Here is a 25870-nt window from a genome sequence, read left to right as displayed (position 1 = left end):
ACATTTTGCAGACCATTGCCCAGTCTGCAAAATAATTATATATTCTACAACTAAGATGTATCTAATTTATGTATACAGTGCGCTACCCTTTGTCCATGCACTGTGTGTTAATTGATGAAGTGATCAGTATAAAATATGAATTTTATTGACTGGAGGAAAAAATGACTTCAGGGACCAATGTACAGACTAAGGCAAACTGTATTTGAATCTTATTATAAAAAAACATAAAATATACATAACTATTAGCACAGTACAGCATAGTATTACAACAAATAATGCAACAGTATGTTAAAACAAGATAGTATTCTTGCCAACTTAATACTGCAGTAAGTCAAGCTGTGCATTTTTTTTTCAACTCTCCCATGCCAGGAGCAGCCAGGTTTTTACTGGACCACCTACGGAATCTGCAAATAGACATTCACCAGCCAAGGTTGTAATTTTAAAATGTGCAAATAACAATCATTATGTTTTTAATGCCTTAAACATTTAAATAAATAAATACAACTTTATTTCCATCCCAAATCAGGCAGTTGAGCCCTCTATATGATTTTAAAATTGACACCTAACAGCAAGAAATGGGGATCTTGAACACTTGTCTACTGACTAGCAATCTAATCCTGATAAACGAAGGGGAAATGGGATCAAATAAGTCCCAACTGAAACCTGCATATAACATGACATTGATTGCACAGAACAAGAACACAACAAGAAATGTCTGGGAAATCTGACAACCAATAACATAGTACACCTTCATGTGTTTTGTTCTAATTGTCTTTAAATGTATAACTACACGGTAAATAAATATTTTTAACATAACATTGATGGGTTCTTCCTTCAAAGTGGAAAACACTGTGTTGCACACAGGAAATTGCACATCATCATTTGATCACGAGCCCTCGAAGGATATATCCTGACATCATACAATCTATTGGGACTAACATTTTAAACCATTTTATTAGATGACTAAACACAACAGAGTAACAAGGACAGAGTGACTGCGTAGTCCCCATGTCCAGAAAGAAAAACTATTTTGTGGTCAGGTGATTCTTGATTTATTAAACTATTTGTTTGAGAAACTGTCATGCCCTTAATCAAAGGCACTTAAGCAGAAATTCTAATATATCAGTAAAAACATTATATAAAATGACCATATGAAACTGCTTATCCATACCATGCTGCTAAAGAAGGTCAAATTAGTGTACTATATGTTGCGGCAAATAGATACATGCAACGTATCAGCAAAATCTGTTCAATTTAGGAATGTACTGATCCTCTATGACCCAAAGATGTTACCACTGAATGTGTGATGTTCTTCTTTTACAGAGAAGTTGATGTTTTTAGATCTCTCCTACTGTGAGCTTGTGAGAAGACACTCCATCTAGGTAACCTAGAAATACTGTTTCCAGAAGTGATCTATAAAGTCTGTTTCTGAGATCATCTTAAGCAGGATGCGCATGCATTGTTTTCAATGTTCAGTTAAACAACTTTGTAATTTGGTATCTCACAGAAACCAATCAAGGTCAGATAACCTAGCCCTTGCTCTTTAACCTACTTCATTTTCAACTCTCTAATTTCCTTTGGGTTTCCAAAACGGAAATGATAAAAAGAGTATGTTGCACAGGATGTGTAGAATTTGGCTGAAAATGAATGAATTTTTCTGAAGTCAGTGTACAGTTTTCAGAGAAGGATAAAATGACCACTGCACTTCAAAATAAGCAGTTGTCAAAACAACTGTGACACACATTCACTATGGTAGTTCAACAACCGATTATTGAACCACCATAAACTTAATTGTGTTGAGTTCAGACTTTTTGACACACGCTAATCACAGACAGACAAGCTACACATTATTAATGACCTGACAAAATCTAAATCCTAATTAATTAGGTGAAAAAGCATTGACAGAATCAGTATAAGTAACAAAAATAAACATTTACATGTAGCTATTTACAGTACATGGAAAATATCTCAGCAGCTTGTTAATCTGCATCCAGTTCAGTTGTGAGGGCTCTCCTTAGCTACCAAAGGTAACCAAGATCACATACTGTACCAGGAAAAACTTCATAAAAGGACGGTGAAAGCCAAAGGGAATAGAATAACATGTAGACACAAAATGAAATCAATGTTACCCTTTTATAAAAGAAAAACCTTGGACAGTTCACAAGCTAATGCCTGAAGGTGCACAAAAACTCCCAGAGTTTAATGAAATAAAATCAGCAAAAAAGTACGCTGCCATTACTGTGACTTGGGTAAATGTTGGCAACGAATAAAACAAACAAACAAAATCGAGCGATTGGGTCAGAAAATTCAAGCGTCAAAGCCATAATCTCACCTGTCAACAATCTCAGCAGCATCGGTTTCAAAGAGTCGGTTTCAAATCTCGACGAAGAGGGTGATGTCACTGATGACTCTTGGCTAATAGGATCAGGATGGAAACAAAGGCCTCGCAAACTCACTGTCCACCTCCTGACTCATCGGAACCACAATGAGACTTCTCCTTCACGCGGCGATGACACAAGCCTCATCCACCTTCACCACCACGTGATCTTGAACTCGTAGATGGGCCTTTTGCAATAGTAGTGGTTGATGAGGTGCTTGTCGCAAACGCCGATGCACTGCTGGTCGGCGGTGATGCCGCGCTCCGCCAGGTCACTGACGATGCAGTGGAGGAGGTCGTAAACGTCCGCCACCGCCTCCCAGGGCCCGAAGGACACGTCCACCTCGCAGTGGTGCTCAAACAGCTTGGCCTCGCTCTCGGTGCGCTCGAAGCGCAACGAGTTGAAGAGCGGGCGCTCGTACGGCGTGATGGGCATCTCCTCCTTGTAGACGCAGATCTTCAGCTTGGCGAAGCGCGCCTTCCTCTGCATGGCCCGCAGCTTGGCGATCTCCACGATGCGCTCCAGATTGTCTGGGAAGAAGAACTTCAGTTTAGGGCTGAAGTACGGTATTTTACTTGCAATTGTGACTGCTCTTTGTGCGCCTTTTTTTATCCATATAAAATGCATCTCCATTTCAACAGAACGAGGAGGCATTTGTCCCAGTCCCTAATGCCAGGGAAAATAAAGCATGTCGTTGCAATTTTACACAGTGCAGAGGGAGCAACATGACCCGGTTTAGTTCATCAAAGGTGTCATTTTTAGCTCTTGATCAAAAGAATGCATTCTGTCAAATGTGCTGTATACGGTAAATGTGGCTGCAACGTTACCATCTGCCGAAAGGTGTACAGGTTAAACCACCCTGCTTGTTCAGTGTGTGAGAGTGGGGAGAGCCAGTCACCCTTGTAGTAGGGCATCAGATCAAGGAAGGACTGGCGAACTCTCTCTCCTGTGAGTGGCTGAGCGTCCTCCAAGCTGTCCAGCAGAGGACCAATAGCGTAGTACTGAGCCTCTCTGTGCACCGCCCTCACACGGTCTCTCTGAGGTAGTTCACCTTCTCGCAGGAAGTTTAAGATGTCTCTGTATCCGGGGAGCGAGCACACACATTATGCACACATACACACACCATGCCGTTTTCTCAAGGTTCAGTCAGTTTATACTTGAAACGAAATCCTACCCTCTGTCGTCTGGTTCTTAGAAATTATGCGATGACACTTCTTTGCCAGAACAGAGTCGGTAGATGCCCCAACTTCCATTAAAATAACAGGCAATACTTACAATGTTATTTTTTTCTGAATGAAGAATAGGCCTCACCCGAAGTACGCCCCATCGCGGTCGATAAAGAAGCGCCCTTCAGCATCGCGTGGAATGTGATGACGCCCGCTGAACATTGCTGCCAGCATGGTGTCATCATATCGCCGCAGAGTCGACAACCTGGTGGTGAAGTTGGTGCCTCCCACATTAAGAGGGATTACCTCAGGAAACTCCTGGTGATTGGATAGAAGAACATTATATTACTGGTCTGGAGACAATGTGACACATTTACTAGGGCCTGCAGCAGCACTCATTATCTGTCAGATAGGTAACAGATGCCGAAAGACACTCCTTTCAAAATATTACTTTGATTCCCATGGCCTGGATGTCCTTTGTCACTTTAGATCATCTTGACTACATGCTTGTGCTATTAATAACCCATGGCAATTACAGGCTTACAACTAAGGATATTATTCTAATCACAGGCCAAATCTCGACAGGACATATTGAGTATATCCGCCGCATGTCAATACGCATGACACTGTGTGCATGGGTTTCCCCAGACACGATTACAGAGGGTCAATCCCAGGAGAGCTACATTGAAAAGGAGCCAATTAGGACAGGGGACCAGCGCTTTATATGGGGTGCTGGACCAATCAAAATAAAGACCACGAAAGAAAGAGCTACTCGGATAGATCATCTGTTGCCTGTGGAGACAGATCAATATAATTTACTTGAAGAAGGAAAGCAATGGAAATATATGTAACCAACATATTTAGAAATAGGCTACACATGGTGAAAAAAATGTCGGTGGAGAGCGACAGAGATGGCGATGTTTTTAACAGTTTGGCAATGACCAGCGCACTCACAGTAAACCATTTAATCCCCTTTAGACAGCAGCTAGAATAAACAACAACAAACGCCCATCCTTACCTCTTCAGATGCGTTAAGGGTGGAACGGAGAGACTTGCCAAGGTTGAGGTTTGGTGCGGGGGTAGCTGGCTTTCGGAAATCATCCTCTGCAGAGTCCAAACTCGACATCGCATCGCCTGGTTTATCAGTCTCACTTGCGGCCGAGAATACCACCATCACTCTCGGCTGAGGGAGCGCTCGTCTCTCCTGAGCGAACCTCCTTACCCGTGAAGTAGCCACGGGTAACGGGCTCGATATATTGAAAGAGACCGGTGGACGTTCTCCGTTAGAAGCCTCGTCTGATCCATACTGCTGCATGCACACACACCAGGTCCGCGACTGGCCAGAGGGTCAGGTGAACTCGATCCAAATGCAGAGGATAAAACAAAATCTACGTTTGCTAGTGAAGGAGAGAATAACAATGTCATCTACCTGGAGGTGTGACCTGTCAAAACAGCTTGTATCTTTGCAGTAGGTTTGCCGTAAGTTAACCTATTTTACTTTGCTTGGACTTGCGCTGACGTACTCTGACATATTGCAATACCGCAGGTCCAAATGTAAGAGTCCGAGGAGAAGCCCACATTAGGTAGGCTACGGCCACAACCACAAAATGCTGTACGCCCACGGTATAGGCTACATCCACTGAACTGCCACAGCGGATGGGGCTACGTTTGATACGTAGATTCGTCCAAGAATTCACGATATGCGTACGTCCTAAACCCGACCAATAGAAAAACGTTATCTTTGCTGTTGAAAAAAAGAAAAGAAAAGTCTTGCAGAACACATTTTGTAGTATTTGAACTATTCTTAATCTTAGCCTGATCAAGACAAGATTGTTAGGAACATTTTCCACAATAGGCTGCTGTCGCCTATCATGATCATTAATTTCGCACTAGATAATATCTCAATGTTATCACTTTAATGAAAATTTACATTTATTTCCCATTTTAAGTAGGCTATTGTTTAGTGTTGAACTTGAGGACTTTCACTTTCATTATACCGCGCGGGAAGTGTAGGAATATGCTATAAGCTATTGGGAAAATAGTGGGGCTGGTTTGTAATTTCCTCTCCTTTTGTTATTCTTTTTATCAACTGGAATACACCAGTGAGCAATAACAAATGTCACTTGTGCGAAAATAGATTAACAAAACCAAAAACTATACTGGCACCGCATCAACAATTTGCATTCCACGTTCTCTTTTTCATCAAAGAAGTTTCGACAATGGCAGGTAATCGCAGGAAGCGACATTGCAGTCGACATTTGTGCGTCAGTTAGTATTTTTAGTTTGTGTTTAAGTTTTAGAAGCACAACATGCGCCTGGCTTTTGCAGTTTATTCAATCATTTTAAAGCCATAGTGAGGGTTTAGCCTAATTATTTGGTCACATTCTTTTTTTACATTACATATAACATAATCTATACATCCTTCGAAAATTGTACTTTATGTTTTGAAAAATTGGCCATATAAATTCTAAACGTTAATTAGGGACACACTGAATTCAAGATAACCTCTGTCTAATAGGCATGTTTGTGTTTAACAACAGCACTTGAGCTCCGAGGGGTTCGTACGAAGTTTGTTGAAAAGGTGTCGAAAGCCGTGATGGACCAACTGTTGGACTACCTCGAGGAGGAACGGGTGCTGAATACAGCCGAAGTGGAAGACATCAAGGAGGAATACAAGCAGAGGGCGGAAAAGGCTCGCCACATCATAGACGCCGTGTTGAGGAAGGGTGATGCAGCCTGCGACACGTTCCTTGCGAGATTCCAGAATATAGATGGCACCCTTTACAATGAGCTTCAACTACACCCCAGGCCTGTTTGATGCCATTGAGAGAAACAATAAACTAGGTATGAAATTTAACCTCACAACCAGATTTAAATGCAAATTGTGTGTAGCTCTCCATCCTAATTCAGTTTGAGAAATCCCTCTGTCCTCTGTAGGCCTGTCAATCTGAATAGGCCTTGGTTTACAGTCATGGTGTCATGATTGTCTTTCTGTCTTCCTCCCTTGTGGGTGTTGGGTCTGTGTTGGTCTGGCAGATTCCATGTGCGGGTTACAACTCGTTTTGTCTTCGATCATTTCCACCACCTGTTTTGTGTTACCCCGCTGATTACCCTGTCTAATGCCCTTTATGTGTGCAGGTCCCTGTCAGATCGGCTCATGTTGCCCCCCAACCCTAAAACTACCATATATGCTCTTTAATGTTTATTGTGTTTTTGAATCTTGGCCATCAATATTTGTAAAATGTGAAATGATTTGAATATTCATAAATCATTCTACATTCATAAACATTTTGAATAAAGAACACATTTTAATGCTGACCGTTGTTGTAATTTTGCTGATAAAGAGATTCCCCTGCTATATTTGTATTGTACAGATTTGTTAAGCTCACCAATTCTGTGGTAAATCTCTGACAAGGAAGCATGATATTTCCACAGTAAACTACTTCCAAGTTCAACTAGAAAGCAACAAAGAACTGTCCCTCACTGAGTAATAATGATATTGAATACATCAATATTCTGTTAATGGTGCAGTAAAGTGGGCTGCGGTCCCCCATAGGATGGCACAGTGGGTTTGCACTGTTGTCCTCCTGAGTCTTTCGTGTCATTTGTTGACCCAGTTTCTCTCACATCTCCCCAGTTGTGAGATGCCCCCCGTTGCTAGAAATATGGAACATTCCGTGATCTGCCACGAGTAACACCACCATATAAGGCGCATAGACTAAAAGAGAAATAAACAGATTATTGCTGGCTAATATAGCTTCTATGTGCTATTATAACGTCAACAGTAACAAGAAAGTGATTACAGCATAGGTAACTGCATTATAGCATTAAGCGGCAGCAATTATGACCAATTGCAAAGACTGGGATCAAACATGGTAAATGTGAGCTACGATAGCGTGGTGTTCTTTCCTCTCAAGAGCATACATGACAGCTAGCTACCATGTACGTTATCAGGCCACTTTACAGCTGCTAATATGGACGCAACAGGCCCTGATGACAACCTTTTCCCCAGCGAAGGCAGAGTTGACACACGCTCTGCTTCCTTGTCCAATTAAAATTGCAGTTAATTGCACATTTTCTGAGCGGAGAAGGACAAACGGTTTTCAGACGATCATTATTCGGCGCAGGACGCCTGTTATCTCTTCTCACATTTAAATGCAGGCAATCTTCTTGTTCTCCAGGCTTGCAGCTTCCATTAAATGATCTAGTATTAGTAGTGACCTCAGACTTACACCCCGTGTTTGACCTGTCATTTATTCGTATCTTGTAACTATACGGGCAAGTATCTATTTGATGGTCTGGCCGTCTGGGATATTCTGCAACTCAAAAAACTTTGATTTGGAACGTTTCCACTGAGGGCTGGGTGACACACGAGGGATAAATGGTGTACTAACCTCTCGGAAAAACAGGAAGCAACCGTCACACCTAGTGTGAAACGCTACATACACTGTAACTAGCTCCCAGTCTGCAATCGGCAAGAGCAACCGGCTGCATCTTTTCCAGTGTTTCCTCCCAGCAGTGTGGCCCCACCTCCCGGAGGAGTGCAGTGGCAGAGCTATATAAAGACATAGAGAGCAGCTGAGCACATGAGACAGCAGGAACATTTCTCCTCGGCTGAGGGAGGGAACAAGCGCTACAGACCAGCCAGACTAGCATAGGAGCTGCCAGAGAGCTGCTCGTCTTGTAAAGCCGGAAATGAGAGCTTTGAGGATAGAGGTGGTGAGTGGAGCTGGAATGGCAGGTGTCTGGACAGGTTTCTCCACACCAGTAGTTACGGAGTACGACATGTAATACTGTATAAGAGCTGTACCTGGATAGGCATGTGGAGACATGTCAACTGCCACACACACACACATAACAACGCACATACTGCATTTTGCTAACGTTCATCTGATTTCAATTATTGACCTTTGGGGTATTTTCGGGGTAAAGGGAAAGGTCAACCTCATTCGTCAAAAGTCAAAAGAGGCCATTTAATTGGACATACAAAAAAGAAAGAAATTAAGCACAATTTTCAATTGGAATGTGAGAGTTACAGTACCGTTGTCAAAATCACTAATGTCCCCATTCCTGTTACAATCAAACCACAAATACATCATAAAACATCATTTTAAAGTATTCTACATCCAACTTACAATAACACATTTGAAACCACGTATTTACAAAAGATGCTCATGCATAAGTACACACCCATACACTGTGGTGTGTTTGTGTGTGGAATCGTGCATTATTGTGTGTGTGTTTAATTAGGTGACTGTCATTGTAAGCGTGTATTTGGATTTGTGCGTTTGTGTGTGTAATTGTTTGCAATGGCAATTGTGTCCACATAATGTAACTGTGTGTGTGTGTGTGAGTGTGTAACTGTGTGTTCTACGCTAAACTACCACCAACACTAGCGGCAATAATAATACAAAGCACCACACAACAAATGATGATCATAATTTTCTTCTACATGATCGGATTACGATTCAGATCCAAACCAAGATACAAGCAGGGTATACGACAGCGTGTCCACGCAGCAAGGGGAGCAGAAGAAGAAACAGGTCAGCTGAATGTTAGGAACATCACAACAACCCTGCCAACAGGAATCCAGTTCAACGTCAAACCTCTTGTCCACTGTGTTTTCTTATACCTTCTCTTTAGCACCATGAGCACCGATAATCAGACGCAATGTCATTGCGCGCTCATGCAAATCTCCAGATTTACAGATTTCTGTATTAACCTTCGGTGGGAGGGCAAACACATGCAGCACAAAGCACACAATGGCACACACTGCATGCATCATTCAATAGACTAGTAGACAACTCCACATATGACTTGATTAGCTACATAGCTATCTGTGTGGAGTTTAAAAGGGATTGACAATATAGTATAAAAATGCAGTATAATACATAACTGCATGAAGTCCAATTGTTAGATAATTAGCATTTACCATGCAATGTCATTTCCTCCCAAACATTTTTCTCTTATAGAAAATACTACTAAGCCTAAATGGCATGCAAGGCCCACATATGACCACTGGGAGGCGATATTGACCAGACTTTCTCCATCTACCAAAAAGCATGAAGGAAAAGGATAATAAGCTGTCCATAGACGCTGATCTAAAGCCAGATTCAAGAGGTCTCTTGCGGTTCAATATTGATGAGTTTCCCAAGTAGCTTAGAGTGTGCATACAACTTTTAAATGAACTGCATGACTTTAATATTAACATGGCTGGGTAACTCCAGGTTAACGGCTGCACACCTGAATACAAATTCTTACGCACTGACTTACCTTCAATTCACAGACATTTGTTCTAGTCATTGGCGGCAGGCGAAACTCATTATGTGGAATAAAAAGCCTAGTCCAGTTTTATTCACTGTCTAATTTGAAAGCCAATCAAATTGGACCGGGTCCAGCACCGGAGATGAGTAAAGTGAATGACTTTGCTAAGAGCACCATTCCAGTCAGAATGCTGCCACTAAGACTCTGAGTGGATCCGGTTAAAAGCAGGAGGCAAGGCAAGCTTGGGTTTCTCTGAGGCGCTAGCTTCTAATACATATTATAGACGCTGATAGCTTACTAGCCGATACGTTAGACCACTGCTATTACAGGGAGGGAGGGATACAGGCCGGGCTGTATCGATTAGGAATCGAATCCCACAGGCAAACGATCTCTTTCTCCTTCTGGACGTTAGCGGTTTTTGATAAAGACAGGCTAAGCAGGCATTGACTATACGGCACAACGACGTTAGCGTGTTTGGTGTCACGTTAGCGCCACGTCTAAGGCTCATGCAGCGGGATGGCACTCAGCCCCATGGGACTCACCCTCCTGGCTTTACTCTGGTACTTCACCGCTTTCTTCGTGTCAGACACGGCCCGCTCCACGTAGTCCACGGAGTGCTCCACGTTGTACTCTATACGGTCTATCATCTCTCCCTGGGAGGGAGAGAGAGCGAAAGGGAAGGAGAGGGAGAGAGAGACAGAATAGGACCAGGGTTTGAGGTTAATATCGTCATCATCATGATCGTGAACCATGGTTGAGGAGTTAGTGGTGTCTGCCGATGCAGGTATCTGTGTGTGTGTGTGTGTACACATGCAAGAGTCCCACCTGGCTCTCCACCAGCATGGCCATGTCCATGAACATGTCGTGGAGCTCCCTGATGCCTTTCTCCAGCTTAATGATCTCCGTGTGTCTCGTCTCAATCTCATTCATGGCCTGCTGGGTGATGTTGGAATCCATGATGATCTGGGACAGGGGAAAGTTGGAGTCAAAAACATGGCCGAATGTGGAGAGCCAATCTATTCCACACGAACCGACGCACACAAACATAGACACGCAAGTCGACTCAACTCATCGGTGTTGAGAATACTCTCGTCTGACCACAGTGGATTTGGCTTACAAGTCACGGGCAACAGTATTGTCCTGAGTGCCTGAAGTGTGTATGCGTGTGCGTGTCACACGCAGAAGAAAGTCCGCCGGTTCACGTTTTGAGAGTAGCGCACGTCTGCGGTGCCTTTTCAGTGTGCTAGAATGTGTCCTTTTAGTGTGTGTATACTCGTGTGTGTGTGTGTGTGTACCCGCTTGCTTGTGCGTGTGTGGTTCTCTCACCCCCGATGTGAAGATGGCAGGGTTGTCGCTCTCCAGCATGCTCTCCAACTCCTCATTGGTCGTGTTTCTGCCAGCTACAGGGACAAAGACAAGCCACAGATTGTGTCTCTCAACACCAGAATGTTCCCATTCTAGATCGTCTTCTTAATACCGGTTGGAAAAGCAAGTTGTTGGTGAATGCGGAAAAGAAAACGAATCAGGAAAGAAATGACCTTCGTTTTAAAAGCGATTCAGAAGAAAGTCGCCCATGAAGTCATTGTATCGGCTGGTACTGAGGTCGGCTAAAACACAGACATGTCAGGGAGTCAGATGGCTGAGCGGTGAGGGAGTCGGGCTAGTAATCGGAAGGTTGCCGGATCGATTCCCCGCCCCGCCAAATGACGTTGTGTCCTTGGGCAAGGCACTTCACCCTACTTGCCTCGGGGGGAATGTCCCTGTACTTACTGTAAGTCGCTCTGGATAAGAGCGTCTGCTAAATGACTAAATGTAAATGTAAATGTAAATGTCAAGAAATGCACGCGCACACACACACACACACGCAGACACACCCACAAATCCCCCTCCCACATACAATGTTCCATCTAGCTCCCTTGGCTCCAGACACATGTTGCTGGGCTGCATGATGTCACCTCTTCATGACGATCTGCATGTGGAACCCTCCAAACAGGGTGGGCTATGTGTGTGTGTGTGTGTGTGTGTGTGTGTGTGTAGGCAGTGTGGGAAGGTCTAGTACATACGCGTGTGTATGCCATTTCCTTGTGTGGGCTTCAGTGTGTGTGGTGCATGCTTGAGTGTGTGTGTGATGTGTGCTGATGTATGTGTGTGTGCGCGTGTGTGCGTGCGTGTGTATGGTGTGTGAGTGTGTGCATGGTGCTTGTGTGTGTGTGCGTGTGTATGCGCGTGCGTGCGCCGACACATTGCGCTGTCAGCTCAGGCCCCCACAGCCCCATCCAGACAATTAGGCTGGGAGGATAAGAGAGTGGAGAAGAAAGGCGTCACTGTGGGATTAATCACACACTGGCCTCTCTCATCTCCCTGTCTCTGTCCTGCTCTCACAGCCCTGCTCCCAAACACCCAATCAGAGCAGCTCAAAACCACCGGCTCGAAGGAGCTCTCTTAACAACAGGGAGGGCAGCATGGAGTGGGCTGCCGGTTGGGTCTACTGTTTCATTCCAAAGCGTAGTTCCACATTTGGGGGAATTCGAGAGTGGGTTGCAGAGCTATCGGAGGCATTTTATTGGTAAATGTTTTGTTTTTGTGGAAGGGGGGGGGGGGGTTCAAACTACCGTGTTACACAACAGGTCCCACCAGAGAAGTGAGAGATCACCTGTTGGCTAGGTGGTGTCATTGACTCTTTTCATGGTGGAGGAAAAGAACATTTCTGGTCGGTAACCTTAGTGGCTGACCCTGTGATTCCATGCCTGCCTGCCTGCCTGCCTGCCTGCCTGCCTGCCTGCCTGCCTGCCTGCCTGCCTGCCTGCCTGCCTGCCTGCCTGCCTGCTTGCCTGCCTGCTTGCCTGTCTGTCTGCTTGCCTGTGTGGTGGAAGATAGATAGCACAGCCTGGGAGCGAGGGCCATTGTCTACTGGGGGCGACTGAACGAGACATTTATCAGTTGGTGTGAAAAAGGCCAGCATGTGCTGTGATCAATAGCGTGGGGAAGGCATGTAAGCAAACAAACACCTAAACACACCCACACACCCACACACACACACACTTTGCATGTACGTCTTAACCCCTCAGCCCCAGCCAAAGTCAATGAGTCCCACCCCTTCTCTAATTGCCGTGGGGAGGAAAGAGTGAGTCATTCCTGATTGGCAAGGACTAGGAAACACCTGCTGCTGTCGCTGCCCAACCATGGCAACCCATCCAATTGTAGAGTTGCAATGTTAAACCCCGATTTTTGCAGTGTCTTTAAGTGTTTTTGTGTGTGTACGTGTGCGTGTGTATGTGTGTGTGTACGTGTATGCGTGTATGTGTGTGTGTACGTGTGTGTGCGCAGGCATTTCCATAACGTGTGAGAACAATTGGTAAATCTCCTACAAATGATTCCGCTCAACCCTAGTCCCGTGGTTCCAACTGGGCCCCAAGGCTAGACCCTAAAGCACCCACCCACCCGCCCACACACCCACCCCCTCCCTGCCTCTCCCCTCACTGGGCCACAATGAGCCAGACCCAGGGCTAACAGCAGTCTGGCCTCCCTTCCTCCACACCCTCCCACTCACAGGTAAATGGAAGTCTCCAGTGCTGTTCTGGAAGGTACTGGCGGGGGGGAGGGGGTGTAATAATATGATGGTAGATAATGTCAGGTGAAGGGTCAATTGTGCGTGAGAGCTACAACCTCCGGTAAGACAGCTCATGGATAGACAGACGCACAAAATGTGCTACGGCAACAGTGATTGAAGCCAACAGATTCTGTGGACTATGTGGGCTACTCTGTGTGTAATACTGCATGGGCTGTGAAAGTGTAAAACGACCAACGGCGATACTACCGTCTCCTGTGCGTGTGTGTGTGTGCGCGCCGGCTCAGCTGCGGCCCTGTTGTGTGGCTTTGCCTGGTTAAATATTGACTCAACGCTGCTAGCACTTCCTGGCTGCAGCACACCTGTGGCTCACCTGGGAGTCAGAAGCCCCAGTGAGACACACACACGCACGAGTGCACACCGAAACGCACACATGCATCGAGTCAGAGACTCACTCCCACACAGACTGGGCTGGGGACAGGAATAACTAAGACTGTGCACAAGAGAGGCTGGGGGGGGGGGGGGGTTGGTTTAGAGTCTCTTATCTCGACGCGTTGCTGTGCATCGGAGATTCCTGCCCGGCATGACAACAAAGGCAATTCGAACGAGAGAGCTCGGTTTGAATTTATCGGTTTGAAAATGGCTGCGGCCTCCCTTCCGTTGACTTGACAGGTGAGCAGAGCAGCACAGACTCGCACGCAATCGATCCCAATAGGCATCAAATGGACGGATGGAAGATGGACGCCTCTTTTTAGCATTCAAAAGGGGCCCAGGGACTGGCGGAATGATTTCCCAGCAACATTGGATTTTTCACCTACGGACTCTTGGGCTTCCAGGGCGAGCCTCCCTACAGCTTGTCTCATCAGCGGTAATCATTTCAGGGTCCATTTTCAGCCCCCTGTCATTTACTCATAGCTTCAATGCATTCAATGTTTATATCACCTTCTATTCAATAAACCCTGTGGGCACAATCACGCAACTAACGTTGATCCGAGATGAAATGACGGCGACGTTCCCAACTCAGGGTTCGGTGGGAAACAGGAAACTGTTGGAAGTTTGCTCCGAGGCTGATAAAACAGTCTAAACTGTGCGAAGGGGAAAATTAATTTCAAAGAGGATATTAAAAAGGAATATTGGAATTGCTTCGCCTAAAGACCTTGTTTACTGAGATTTCCCACAATGCCCTTCTTCTCCAGCGCGCCCAGCGAGCCGAGCCCTTGGAGTTGATTTCTTCATTACTGCCCTCCAGTCTGAATCTGAGAGGGCAGAATTGTGTGTTTGAACCGACATTTCACCCTCCTCTGAAGAACAAAGGGAGAGCATACCTAAACGATATCTCCCAGCTTGTGTAATCTAGGAACAGGGGGACGGTCAGACAAGACCAGTGTCGGGAGAAGTTGTAAACACAGCCTGGCTGATGTGAGCTAAGGGAGAGCTCCTGCTCGCCGTGGCGTCGACGGTGCGTTTGAGGAGATTGTTTTTTTTGCACAACCCTTTCGGGAGGTCTTTGTAGAGATGGAGGAGGGCCAGGGCAATGTGAGTAAGCTCTCCTCTCCGGGTTTTGGCGGGAACTTCCTGACTGGTATGACCTTATTTTTTCCATTTTGTGGTGAGATCTCAAGAGATTACACGATTGAACTCATGTCCAATAACTACTTAAAGTGTGTGCTACTACTTTGGGCTTGGCCACACCAATCCATCGATTAGCACACCGTTGAATGTAGCATCGAGGCTGCAGCTGACTTACTCAGAGATGCTATGGAGGTATAGCCACACACACACAGCATCCATTATAAGACTAAAAGGTTTGAACAAATACAGAAGACATCAAAGCAGACATGAAACAACTCACGACGCCTGCGTGGAACTCACACACACACCAGTTCAACACACACATCACCAATGGGTCGTCCCCATCAAAGATGACTACACGTAAAAGTTGATCCACCTGTCTTCCAGCACGCATGCAAACATCCACATGAATTATGCATGCGAACAGATGGATCCTACGCATGTAAATATATGGTAGCAAATGAGCATGCACACTAACCCCTCAACCAAACATCCGGAATTTAAACCCTGTTTGTTTGAATAAAGTCCCTGTGTCTGCGCTGGAAAAGGCTCATTATGGCAACATTGAGATGAAGGACAGAGAAACTCATAACAACCTACTTAATTATGCATTGTAACAATTTCCCATATTCTTTTGCATGAGTTCATTTCGAGCGGTTTTGTGTTTCATTGCCACAAAATCGACACATGGTAAATAGACAAAAATTTGAACAAAATAGAATGACTCAAAATCGAAACCTATCCAATCAATTAATTTTTTGTCTATTACTAATGTCTGATTGCATACTGCAGCCTAACATCCAGCTCGCAGGCTATAATCGAGTGTCGAGACTGCTCCAACGGGGAACCCTCCATGAGGGACCAAGGCACGGAACAAATGCACTCATCTGGATTCTCTGCTCACAAGTGGCACATATTGGGTTTGGTCATGGCCATACACACGCAAACACACACAGATACACATAAACGGGTGCGCTCACAAACACAGGCTCAGATGTGCACGGAGAAACATATCTTATTTAGATACACACACACACACACACTTACTGATCTCCAGTTGTCTCTGAATGCGGCCCTTGCAGCGCTCCCGGTAGTCGGACTGCGTGGCGTTGTACTCTGACATCACCTCCACAAACTTGCGAGACAATGTGGAATGCTGACAGAGCAACCAGAACAGATGTTAGTTATGTTACAATAAATGTTCTTATTGCAGCTACACAAGGCATGACTAACTCCAGTCCTGGAATACCACTGAGAGGAGCAAATTAACTCGCTGCCAGAATTGGAGCCAGAATTAGCCCAATTGCTAACACAAAACCGTAAACCGCTAAACCACAGTGGACGACCGCTGTGATCGACAGTCACTACAGCCATACCTGCGTCTTCCGTATCCTCAAGTCTGCAGATGACCTATTCAACCCTTCCTCATGTTCAATTGACTGTTCAATACCTGAGGAAAATGAGACACACAATCACTTGACTATTTCGACCAAAGGTCTAATAAAGGGTTTTAACATTGGTTTTGGATGGTCTTGGATGGTGTCATCACAAACATGGATTCTGGAATAGGGCTTGGGGGTTTAGACATGAACGTGATAAACAGAGAATTTGCCGATGGGTGCGTCATACAGCTTACTCTTTAACTTGGAGCGCACTTTGTTGGCAAACTTCTTGATGTCTGTCATTAGCTGCTCCAGTTCGGCCTTGGTTTCTGCAAAGAGAAGTGGAGTGTGAATGAATGAAAGACTGAGAGTTGGAATAGAGGAATAGAGAGGAAGAAAAGGTGCCAGAACTGAAGAAAGGACAATTGCCACGCTTTGCACACCAGAGTGAACAAGAGCTGTCTTGGAGGACAACTTTGTCTTTGTTATCTGTACAAACCTATACTATATTCAAAACAAAAGCAAGCTTTATTCCAACATGCTGCAACATCATGAATGCTAAGATGTGGAGGCACAAGAGTGCCATCCTCAGGAAGAAATACACACAATGCTTCTTATAGCTTGATTATTAATCCAAATCATGTTTTTTCCAACAACAACGGATCCGTCCTGGTTGGCCGTGATCTGTTAAGAGTGACCCAGTTTCTCTCCAGCTCCTAGATCCAGCCCACTCAGTGTTCTACTAGACACCTACTGGAACAGGAATACGGTCATTTCACTCTCCTTGTCCTCTGATTTGATTAGGCCCTGATTTTCTCAGAAAATTATATGATGGTAGATAATGGAGTGGAGACAAAAAAGGAAAGAAGAAAAAGAAAAATTGAGGAATGTTCAGGACTGCACTCATGTACATTTAAGTGCAGGTATTGTTTTTTTGTTTTTTTTTGGGGGGGGGGGTGGTGAGTCAGTCAAAGGCCACCACTGTGATTGATATATCTTATTCCATCTGACCCTGATATCTCATTTCTGGCAGCCAAGCAAGTGTTTGTTTGTGTGTGGTGAGATTTAAAAAGGCCTTTTTTCGACCCATATTAATTCAGAGCTCTCTTAATCTGCATTGACAAATGAACCTTAGAGCACAAAGACGTCTGGTACTCAGGCTTAGTTCAAACCAGATCATTTATAGCTATCAACTATTGAAATACACTTTATACTGTGCTGTACTTTTGATATCCAGTTTCCAACGAGCACCTGTGCAGCTTCAGAGAAAACCGCCCATCAGGACTGTGATCGAAACAAAACGATGTTGCATTGATCATCTTCCTGCATCCTTGTCATGCCTCCAGAGTAGGCTTCAATCAATGACGCCCCATGGTCAGGGGTTTTAAAGGATGAAGTTGCAGCTATATCAACTGTCAGTTCTCTGTTAAGTGGAAGAGCGGTGTCGTGGCTGTCATCTGATTCAGAGTGTTGAATAAGACACCTGCAAGCAGATGTCATTTTCGAGCCGATAACAAGGTTCGGCAAGTTGAGGTAACACATGAGCAACCATGTTTGTGAGGTGTGGAACCCCTCACACTCAGGGGAGGGGAAGAACTCGATCGAGGAGAAGAACTGAAAATGTATTCCGTCTTCAGAACCACAGCCTTCAATTTTGTATAAACCCCAAAGGAAAACCCTCTCCCTGATGACACCAAAACAAATTAACTGATTGAAAAAATCTCTCGCTGTCGAAACCACCATCGATGGCACTGCAGATTCAATACGGGCACTTTCGAACCCATCACGATGCACAAAGTCGGTACGATAGAGTGCTTTGGTAATTACAGCAATATTAATCTAATAAGACATAATGAGAGAGAGTGTGTGCTGTATCTTTCAAAATGCAATCCAGGGGGAAAATTGCCCACAGGAGTTCTATAATTAGAATTTACATTTCACTTGACATCGTCGCTGTATCTGACAAGGAATATGAATCGTATGCAAATGGCGGACTTCTTTTTTCTATTTACCATCTTAACTCCTGTGGTTCTTATCAGACCCCTTTGACTAACCTCTCTCTGTGAGGTCAAAACTGACTAGGCAATCAGAATGCACTTGAGATTAATGGCAATTAGTCAATCTCTTAACTAATAAGGACCAATTTGGGCGACGTTTAATCGTTTCACTAAGGCTCCCACGGCTTCTCCTGTAGGTTTTCAATTGGCAGACAAATATCAACTTAAAACAAATACAACCATATGCGATGCGATGTTTCTTTTGTTAAATTGCAGGAAATACTTATATCGCTATTAAAATGACACTGAATACAGTTTCTACACACAGATAAACCTTTCTAATGACCTTTCAGGCAAGCAAATTGTGTTTCTTTTGGGGTCATGGAAGGTTACAGTCATGGTATTTAAGAACAAGAATTTTCCTGAATCACACTTTCCCACGGAGTTGCATTAGACAGCCAGACTTGGGGTGTTATGTTCGTTCCATCCAACAGGACAGGGGTAAACCCAGTGGAACACAGGGTGGGTGGATGGGTAATATAGAGCTGCCATTTGACCGTGTGGCCTTTCACTGATATAGACCCTGATTTATGACTGGGCTTTAATGAAAAGAGAGGATCAGAGATGTCTTCCAACAAGAGTAAGGTGTGCTTGTGTATGCCTTTGTCTGTGTGCGCGCGAGTGCATGTTTGTTCGTGTGGGCGGGAAGGTGCACGTACCAAAAATTCCTTCCATTTCACTCTCGGACCTGAAGCAGCAACTGCCCACTCTCTCCCTGTCTATCATCCTTTCATCCCAGAAAGTGCAAAGCAAGAGAAAGGAAGAAAGAGGAGGATGGAGACTTACTCTCATCAGGGTTGGGGGCGGCCAGGATGGCGCTGTGGTTCCTCTTCACCTCCTCCACCTTCTCTGACAGCTCCTCGATGAAGCCTCGGATCTCCTCCACCTAGTCGTACAGAGAGGTTTACAAACTTCCGGCCGGGCCTCAGGCAGCAGGGGTTAGCCATGCACAGGCTCATTTACTTGTGTTTTCCGAAAGCACAAAGTTGTGTTTTCGAGACGATTCTTCCCTACTTGCGAGAAGCTTTGGAGCGCGGCGTGTGAGAGAACACAGCGCTGTACGATGAACACGAATAAAACACACACATTTGGGTCTGCCAAAAAGATGCAAGACCCTCTGCTGTTTTTGAGATGCGTCCAAATCCTTTCCATTATTTACACACAATAAAACGAACATTATCCGCCTACTACCTAAAAGACGACTTTCATCTTAGGCAGATCGTTTGTCAATCCTATAATATTACGTTTTTGTTTGTTTGATATTGACTCAAGCATATAGCTAACTGCTAAAGCAGTTCAGATATTGAAGGAAATTCTATTGATACTATATTTCTTGCTAAAATTCATCGACCTCATTCCATTCCATTATTGGCCTTCCATTCCATTCCAGCTCCCAGACTCTTTAGCTCTTCTACCAGCGCCTGGTTCATTCATTTCCAGTGATGTAAGCATGGTGGCGTCTCCATGGGGAGCTGGTCTAAATATCACTTTGCAAGTAGGAGAGAGGAGAGATATAGGTTACGTCAACTTGTGTGTGCCACGCTAGCACAGATGCTACATCAAGCTAAGGTAGTCTGGGAAAGGTCCTCACGGGGGTTCAGTGCTCGAAACTGCTTAGTGGGGGCTGGTTTAATGTGTTCTCGTGAGCTCAGTCTCTGCATGTGGGCTGCCTGATGGGAAAATGAGTCCTGAATCAAATGGAGGAAGTCCCTGGAAGACTACAATGAGCCATGCAGTGAACCAGGAGAGTGCAGGAGTTGTTACACAGGAATGCTCAAGTCTGCCTGACCACACCATGGAGACTATTGTTCTTGAGAATTCGTAGAAATGTTTCTAAGATACTTACAGCCAAGTTCAAAAATATTATTATTTTCAGTAAGAAAACCAAAAGTCAATGGTGGTTAATCATTTCCCAATCAAAGTTGCAGCAGACTATTATAATTACTTCAACATACAACCGCAACTGGGAATTGGCAACCTGAATGCGTCAACTATGGAGTTGAGTCATGAAGAAATCAAAAATCCCCAGGTTAGTTCTATAGTGCATCATGCTAATGTGAACCAAAGCTAGCTTGTCTCAGCGGCAGCGAGACGCTAACACGTTTTTGATGATCGCATCAGTGCATCTTCACGCACAGTCCCATGGTCCTTTGATGACTGCTCTCATCCTGTAGGTATGGGGGGATTGCGGGAGGGGCTGTGAAAGTACAAGGCTATGCCTCTGAGCCGGTGTAATTAGGGGGCACGGAAACAGTGCTTGCAGAGAGATATGTTGACTTCAGAGTTCAAAGAGTGCAAGCGAGACATCCGGCAATCCAGCTTCACGTCCTGTTTAACTAGTGTGCCGAGTTGCAAGGCAGCTTCTACACTGTCTACAAGTGTTAGAACTGGGAATGGTTCAACAAGACATCCTCACCACCCGTCATCACTGCACGTATGTATGGGGTGGAACTTTCAATTACCTTTTTCATACAGGCATTCGTACTGTATGTGCGGACAAGTTTTCAAAGGATGACAGAGCTAGGTGGCCGAACACCCTGTAAACACTGATATGTCGATGATTTTGACCATTTTGAAACATTGACGATAAATGTTCACCTAACTAAGTTTGTATTCACTGAGAAATGTCTGTCACAAAGTACAACCACAGAGGTGCATGGAAACGTCTCAAAGTGAGAGATACGAGCTAGACACACTGTCCTGACATCAGAATGGGATTTATTCGCCATGAAAGTTTGCACTGACAAGGAATTTGCTTTGGCAGGAAGGTGCATACAATAAACATATAGGAATCTTAAATTTAAATACGTGGTCTAATAATACTAAAACTATCAGTAAAAAGTGGAATACACTAAAATAGAAAAAAAGTGGGCATTAAATAAAATATAAATTGACAAATTACAATATAAATTGACAAATTACAATATAAAAGTTTTAAGACATGAAGTCTTAAATCCCTAGGCTCGGCACTGACGTTCGCTTACGGAGCTCCAACAAAGATGAAGACGTACTGGAGACTCAGACATGTGACAAGGCTTCTACAGGGTGCACACAGGGGTCAACAAGGCCTTTACAGTACCTGCACAAAGAAATCGTCCATGAATCTGTCCTTGTCCATGGCGACGGCCACATCGTCCTCCTCCTCAGCCTCCTTGCCCTGTAAACCGAGAGGGAAATTAAACGAAGACGTCTGGTGTTTTCATCCACCAGTAAAAGTCGTGAAACCAGCATGACTCAGGAAATACACACGAGGTGCTTCGGAGAGAAAACGCAAAAAGGCCTTTTGACGCTGCATAATATTCACGGTGCTTCAACAGAACCCCTGCCATCAACACTACCTGCCTACAATTCAAGTGTAAAAGGAAAGAATAGCAACAGGAAAAGAAAGGGGGGGGGGGGAAAAACAAGGACGCACATGACACCAGATCCAATTTATCGTGTCGAAAAGAGAGAAATCAAGGACGGCTGTCTGCTTATAGAGGGAGAGCCTCCCAGGGCCTCCTGAAGGGCTATCATTACCAGGGAGGGTTTGGCAGCTGGGGGGCGGATGCCGAGGCCTAAAAGCCATAAATGTTTCATGTCTCTCCTGGAGGGGGTCGTGGGGGGGGATTGGGGGGTTGGGGGTGGGGGTGAGGGCTGCAGCCCAGCAGGGTCAAGGTTCACCCTCATCCAGAGTGTCGTTTCTCGTGCCTCAGAGTGTGGGCACGAGACAAGTGCGCATGGCACATGACACCCTAGTATATCGGTGTCCCTGAGACAATAGAGAGAGCTGAGGGGTGGCTGTTTAACACCTCACCAGGGAATAAGGGGGCCATGGAGAGAGAGGGGTTGGAGCACAATTAAATATGGAGAAAAAAAAGCAGAATGACCTCATAACCAGAGGGGGCCGACGGTTGCCGGAAGCACCTTTGTTGCATATTAATGACGATATACCTTGCTTCTGTGCTATGGGACTGAGGTATTGCACAAATGAGCTGACATTGAGAACGATGCCTCACCTGCCTTATGTCTCCCCTTTCGTCATCTATATTGAAATTTACATTACATTTAGTCATTTATCAGACGCTCTTATCCAGAGCGACTTACAGTAAGTACAGGGACATTTCCCCCGAGGCAAGTAGGGTGAAGTGCCTTGCCCAATGCCCCCATGTCATTTTGGCATGGCCGGGAATCGAACCAGCGACCTTCTGATTACTAGCCCGATTCCCGATATGGATTCCTAGGCTCTCCTGTAATGGTGCCATGGCTTCAACCGGTGAATGAGAAAGAAACTTCAAAGAGAGTACGGTGGATTCAGTTAGAACAGAATAATTTGATGATTCCCTGGAAATGCAGCAAATGGAATCCTATTTTACGTGGGCGGAGAGGGTAATGTGGAAACAAGCAATGAGGTGCTTTATTTATGAGCTTGAAAGCATGCTGTAATCTCATTTTCTTTTTCTTTTCTTTTGTTGTTGTTGTGAATTTGCATCAACAAATAACCTAATGAAGAAGGCTCCTGGGTAGAACAACAAAGATGCAAGGCAACAGGCTAAACCACTTCACTTTCAATAGCCAAAGCAGCTGTTTATAAGGGCGTTAGGTACGACAATCAAGCCAAATCTCACCAGGGAGGGGGACCTTTTTCACTGTCGCACACTCATCCTGCTCCTACACACATTTGTGGGAGGGCTCAGGAAGGGAGACAATAGCTCCAGCCTCCGATCTGTGAGTGGGCCTACACCACAGTCATTATAGCCTTCAGCCCACACTGACACCACATTATCTCTATGACATGAGTGCCTTTCCCCTCACCACACACAAACACACACCCTCGAGAGCGCCGCACGCTTGCGCACGCCCACGCACGAGCCCCCCCCCCCCCCCCCCCCCCCCCCCACACACACACAATCCATCAGCAACACACGGCCACGCACATCACGCACGCAGGAACCACCTGACGTACCCCTCTTCCCCCCCCCCCCCCCCCTCCTTTCCGCCCACTCCAGCTTTCCACCTTGGACGGGTAAAACATGCCTTCTCACGACTGCTGTTGCGCCGACTCACTGTTTAACTCAGCACCATCTGCCCCTTACACTCATCCACAGCTCGGAGAGAGCTGTCACTGCTGGCACAGGGATGTGTTGGATAACACATGGCAGGTGATCAAGTCAAGCCGGTGATATCAGGACTGACCAAGGAGAAAGTCCGAAGCGCCTTCCACCCAGTCCAATATCCGCCCCCCAGCTGAGAAGGGATGACCCCTTGCCACCTTAACGAGCTAGCTGTCTCTTACACACATCCCTAGCCCGCTCGTCAAAGTTGTAACATCGAACGGAAGCCGATTCTTTCCAGCCTTCTATCGGATCGGACATTTTGACACCGATCCAATTAAAGGAGACCTTTAAAAAAAACGGTATTGGATCTGTCCTTGCGATGACTATAGCTCCAGTTTATCGGATGAACCCTTTCTCAAATCATGTCCACTGATCGGAGTCTGAGCACCAGGCCTGACGTTTGGGGACCGGCCACTGAACGCTGTCGCGCGAGTCTCCAACCTGTCTGCCCCACTGTGCGTTTGAGCCCAACACACCGCACCTCACAGGGCATCTCCAGTGCAGGGCAGGTGTTTCATCATAAATGTCCCCCAAGGCGAGCCGAAGCATCTGACGACAGGCCCACTGGCCTCAACAGCTGCTGACTACACAGAGATAAGACACAACAGACGCCACAGTCAAAACAAATAGCAGAAAGGGATTAAGCAACGAAACAATTCAATTTTAAAACAAACACGGGTAACAGTAAAAGCCCCCCCAAAACACCCAGGAAGTAGCTTTCTGAATGATAAGCTACTACAGTGGGGGAGTAAAGGAAAGCTACTAACGCCTTCGGTTTGCTTCATGTCAAGCTGTCGTCTTCTGGGGGCCGTAATAGCCTAGACGCAGCATGACAAGTCGCAGTATGTAATAGCCTTTTCCTAATAGCAGCACTCTGCAGCATCTCGGATGAATGCCAATGCGGCCTTTGCGGAATGACAGGCTTTTTCAGAAGTGGGGACGTGAAGTTTGGGGTGATGGTTGATGTCCAGCAAAGTTGTGGTTCATGACATTGCATTGGTGATTCCAAATGTCAAAACCTGAGTGGAATATGGATGAATGAAACACCGAAACATATGTGTTCATGTATGAGAGAAAATGACTTGAAAACCCTGTTGTATGTAGTACAGTATACATCGTTGTGCATACACACACACCAAACGACTTCCCATGAATATGATATAGAGGCACATTGAACAGGCTACTATTTGGTCACACCATGGCAGGAATGTGAGAATGACCGTGATTGGTCAGTGCTGTCAGAGAACCCAGGTGAAACACTGTCATCCACTGATGACCAAGCTGCTACACAGGCTCATCTCCACCCTCCTGGCACAGTCCCAGCTCTGTGTGTGTGTGTGTGTGTGTGTGTGTGTGTGTGTGTGTGTGTGTGTGTGTGTGTGTGTGTGTGTGTGTGTGTGTGTGTGTGCGTGCGTGTGTGTGCGTGCGTGTGTGTGCACATGTGTGTGTGTGTATGCATTATATATCTGTCATGTTTATAGGGTCAGCTGGAAAGTGAGGGTCCAGTAATATCAAATTAATTCAAAATCAAATATATTAGCTAACACACGAATAACTACTGTATACGTAGCATTAAATGTCAGTTTAGTGGCAAGACTTGAATCGTAATAGAAAAGCATTATTATAATTGTATTAAAATACAGGCTCTATTAAAAAGCTGATGGTTCGTTTTAACATATTTTCTTAATTCAACCCTCTTAAAAACAAGTCTACTTTTAGCCGAATATTGACTCTTGAAAGAAATAACTTCAAGACAGAGTTAAATTACATTTGGGAGGATTGGATAAATGAACAACCAATTTAGTCTATTTAAGAAATTGCGATTGCAAATTAAAGTTATTTTCCCACGCAGAAGGCACACTAAAAATTCAGTAACCATGTACCGTGGGTCCACAATAGCTGGATGCGATTAAGATGTATCATCACGTCTAAGCTCAATAAATGTAACAGGTGCACCTTTAAACCGTCCCTTATCGGCCTTTGCGCTCCCATTTGGCATCTCCATAATGGCAACATTAAAAAGTTGCACTTGACATTAACATATTGGAACATAGTCTCCAGATCTAAAATGCCGATAATCGAAATTACACACTGTGACAAGACTGCTCGAGACAATCTGCCTTTGAAAAGTGAGGCGCACCTAGTCTAGCCTACAACACAAAATCTCAGGCTGCTTTCAACCACCGTTTGCTTCAGATCTCCAGAATATTTCAAATGAAAGGAATATACTCACAGCCTTAAGTTCATGTGTACGGTCTTTCATTGTGACTACACGGCTTCACCACAAGTCTTTCCAAATAACTTCTCTACCTACAGGTAGATGCTCCAAATCTCCGCGCTGGAGTCAGATTTTTTCCTTTTATTTTCCGACTGGGAGAGAGTAGCGT

At 45.1% G+C, this 25870-nt stretch overlaps 3 protein-coding genes across 5 annotated transcripts; 1 reads left to right on the top strand and 2 right to left on the bottom strand.

The window, feature by feature from the left end:
• Positions 1 to 157: 157 nt before the first annotated feature.
• kctd7 (potassium channel tetramerization domain containing 7) lies at positions 158 to 5196 on the bottom strand. The gene is made up of 4 exons (XM_047019995.1): positions 4563 to 5196; positions 3690 to 3862; positions 3277 to 3455; positions 158 to 2908 (listed from the first exon to the last, which is right to left on the bottom strand). The coding sequence occupies exons 1-4, from the start codon at positions 4857 to 4859 to the stop codon at positions 2532 to 2534; spliced, it is 1026 nt and encodes a 341-aa protein (XP_046875951.1). The 5' UTR covers positions 4860 to 5196; the 3' UTR covers positions 158 to 2531.
• LOC124467664 (syntaxin-1A) lies at positions 4862 to 25870 on the bottom strand. 3 transcript variants are annotated; one of them, XM_047019998.1, is made up of 10 exons: positions 25717 to 25845; positions 21467 to 21544; positions 19174 to 19273; positions 16585 to 16659; positions 16325 to 16398; positions 15996 to 16104; positions 11135 to 11208; positions 10634 to 10771; positions 10351 to 10461; positions 4862 to 4941 (listed from the first exon to the last, which is right to left on the bottom strand). In XM_047019998.1, the coding sequence occupies exons 1-10, from the start codon at positions 25744 to 25746 to the stop codon at positions 4933 to 4935; spliced, it is 798 nt and encodes a 265-aa protein (XP_046875954.1). In that variant the 5' UTR covers positions 25747 to 25845; the 3' UTR covers positions 4862 to 4932. The 3 variants fall into 3 exon arrangements, with proteins under 3 accessions (XP_046875954.1, XP_046875952.1, XP_046875953.1); XM_047019996.1 differs by lacking the exon at positions 4862 to 4941 and adding an exon at positions 6952 to 8992 and having other exon boundaries at positions 25717 to 25870; XM_047019997.1 differs by lacking the exon at positions 4862 to 4941 and having other exon boundaries at positions 8901 to 10461.
• Positions 5307 to 6862, top strand: LOC124467665 (caspase-1-like). Its single transcript, XM_047019999.1, has 2 exons — positions 5307 to 5770; positions 6085 to 6862. The coding sequence occupies exons 1-2, from the start codon at positions 5764 to 5766 to the stop codon at positions 6360 to 6362; spliced, it is 285 nt and encodes a 94-aa protein (XP_046875955.1). The 5' UTR covers positions 5307 to 5763; the 3' UTR covers positions 6363 to 6862.

The sequence above is a fragment of the Hypomesus transpacificus genome, chromosome 5, assembly GCF_021917145.1.
Source record: "Hypomesus transpacificus isolate Combined female chromosome 5, fHypTra1, whole genome shotgun sequence".
Taxonomy (NCBI): domain Eukaryota; kingdom Metazoa; phylum Chordata; class Actinopteri; order Osmeriformes; family Osmeridae; genus Hypomesus; species Hypomesus transpacificus.
The sequence above is the reverse complement of the archived record's forward strand: the minus strand, read 5'-3'. Positions and strand labels throughout refer to the sequence as shown.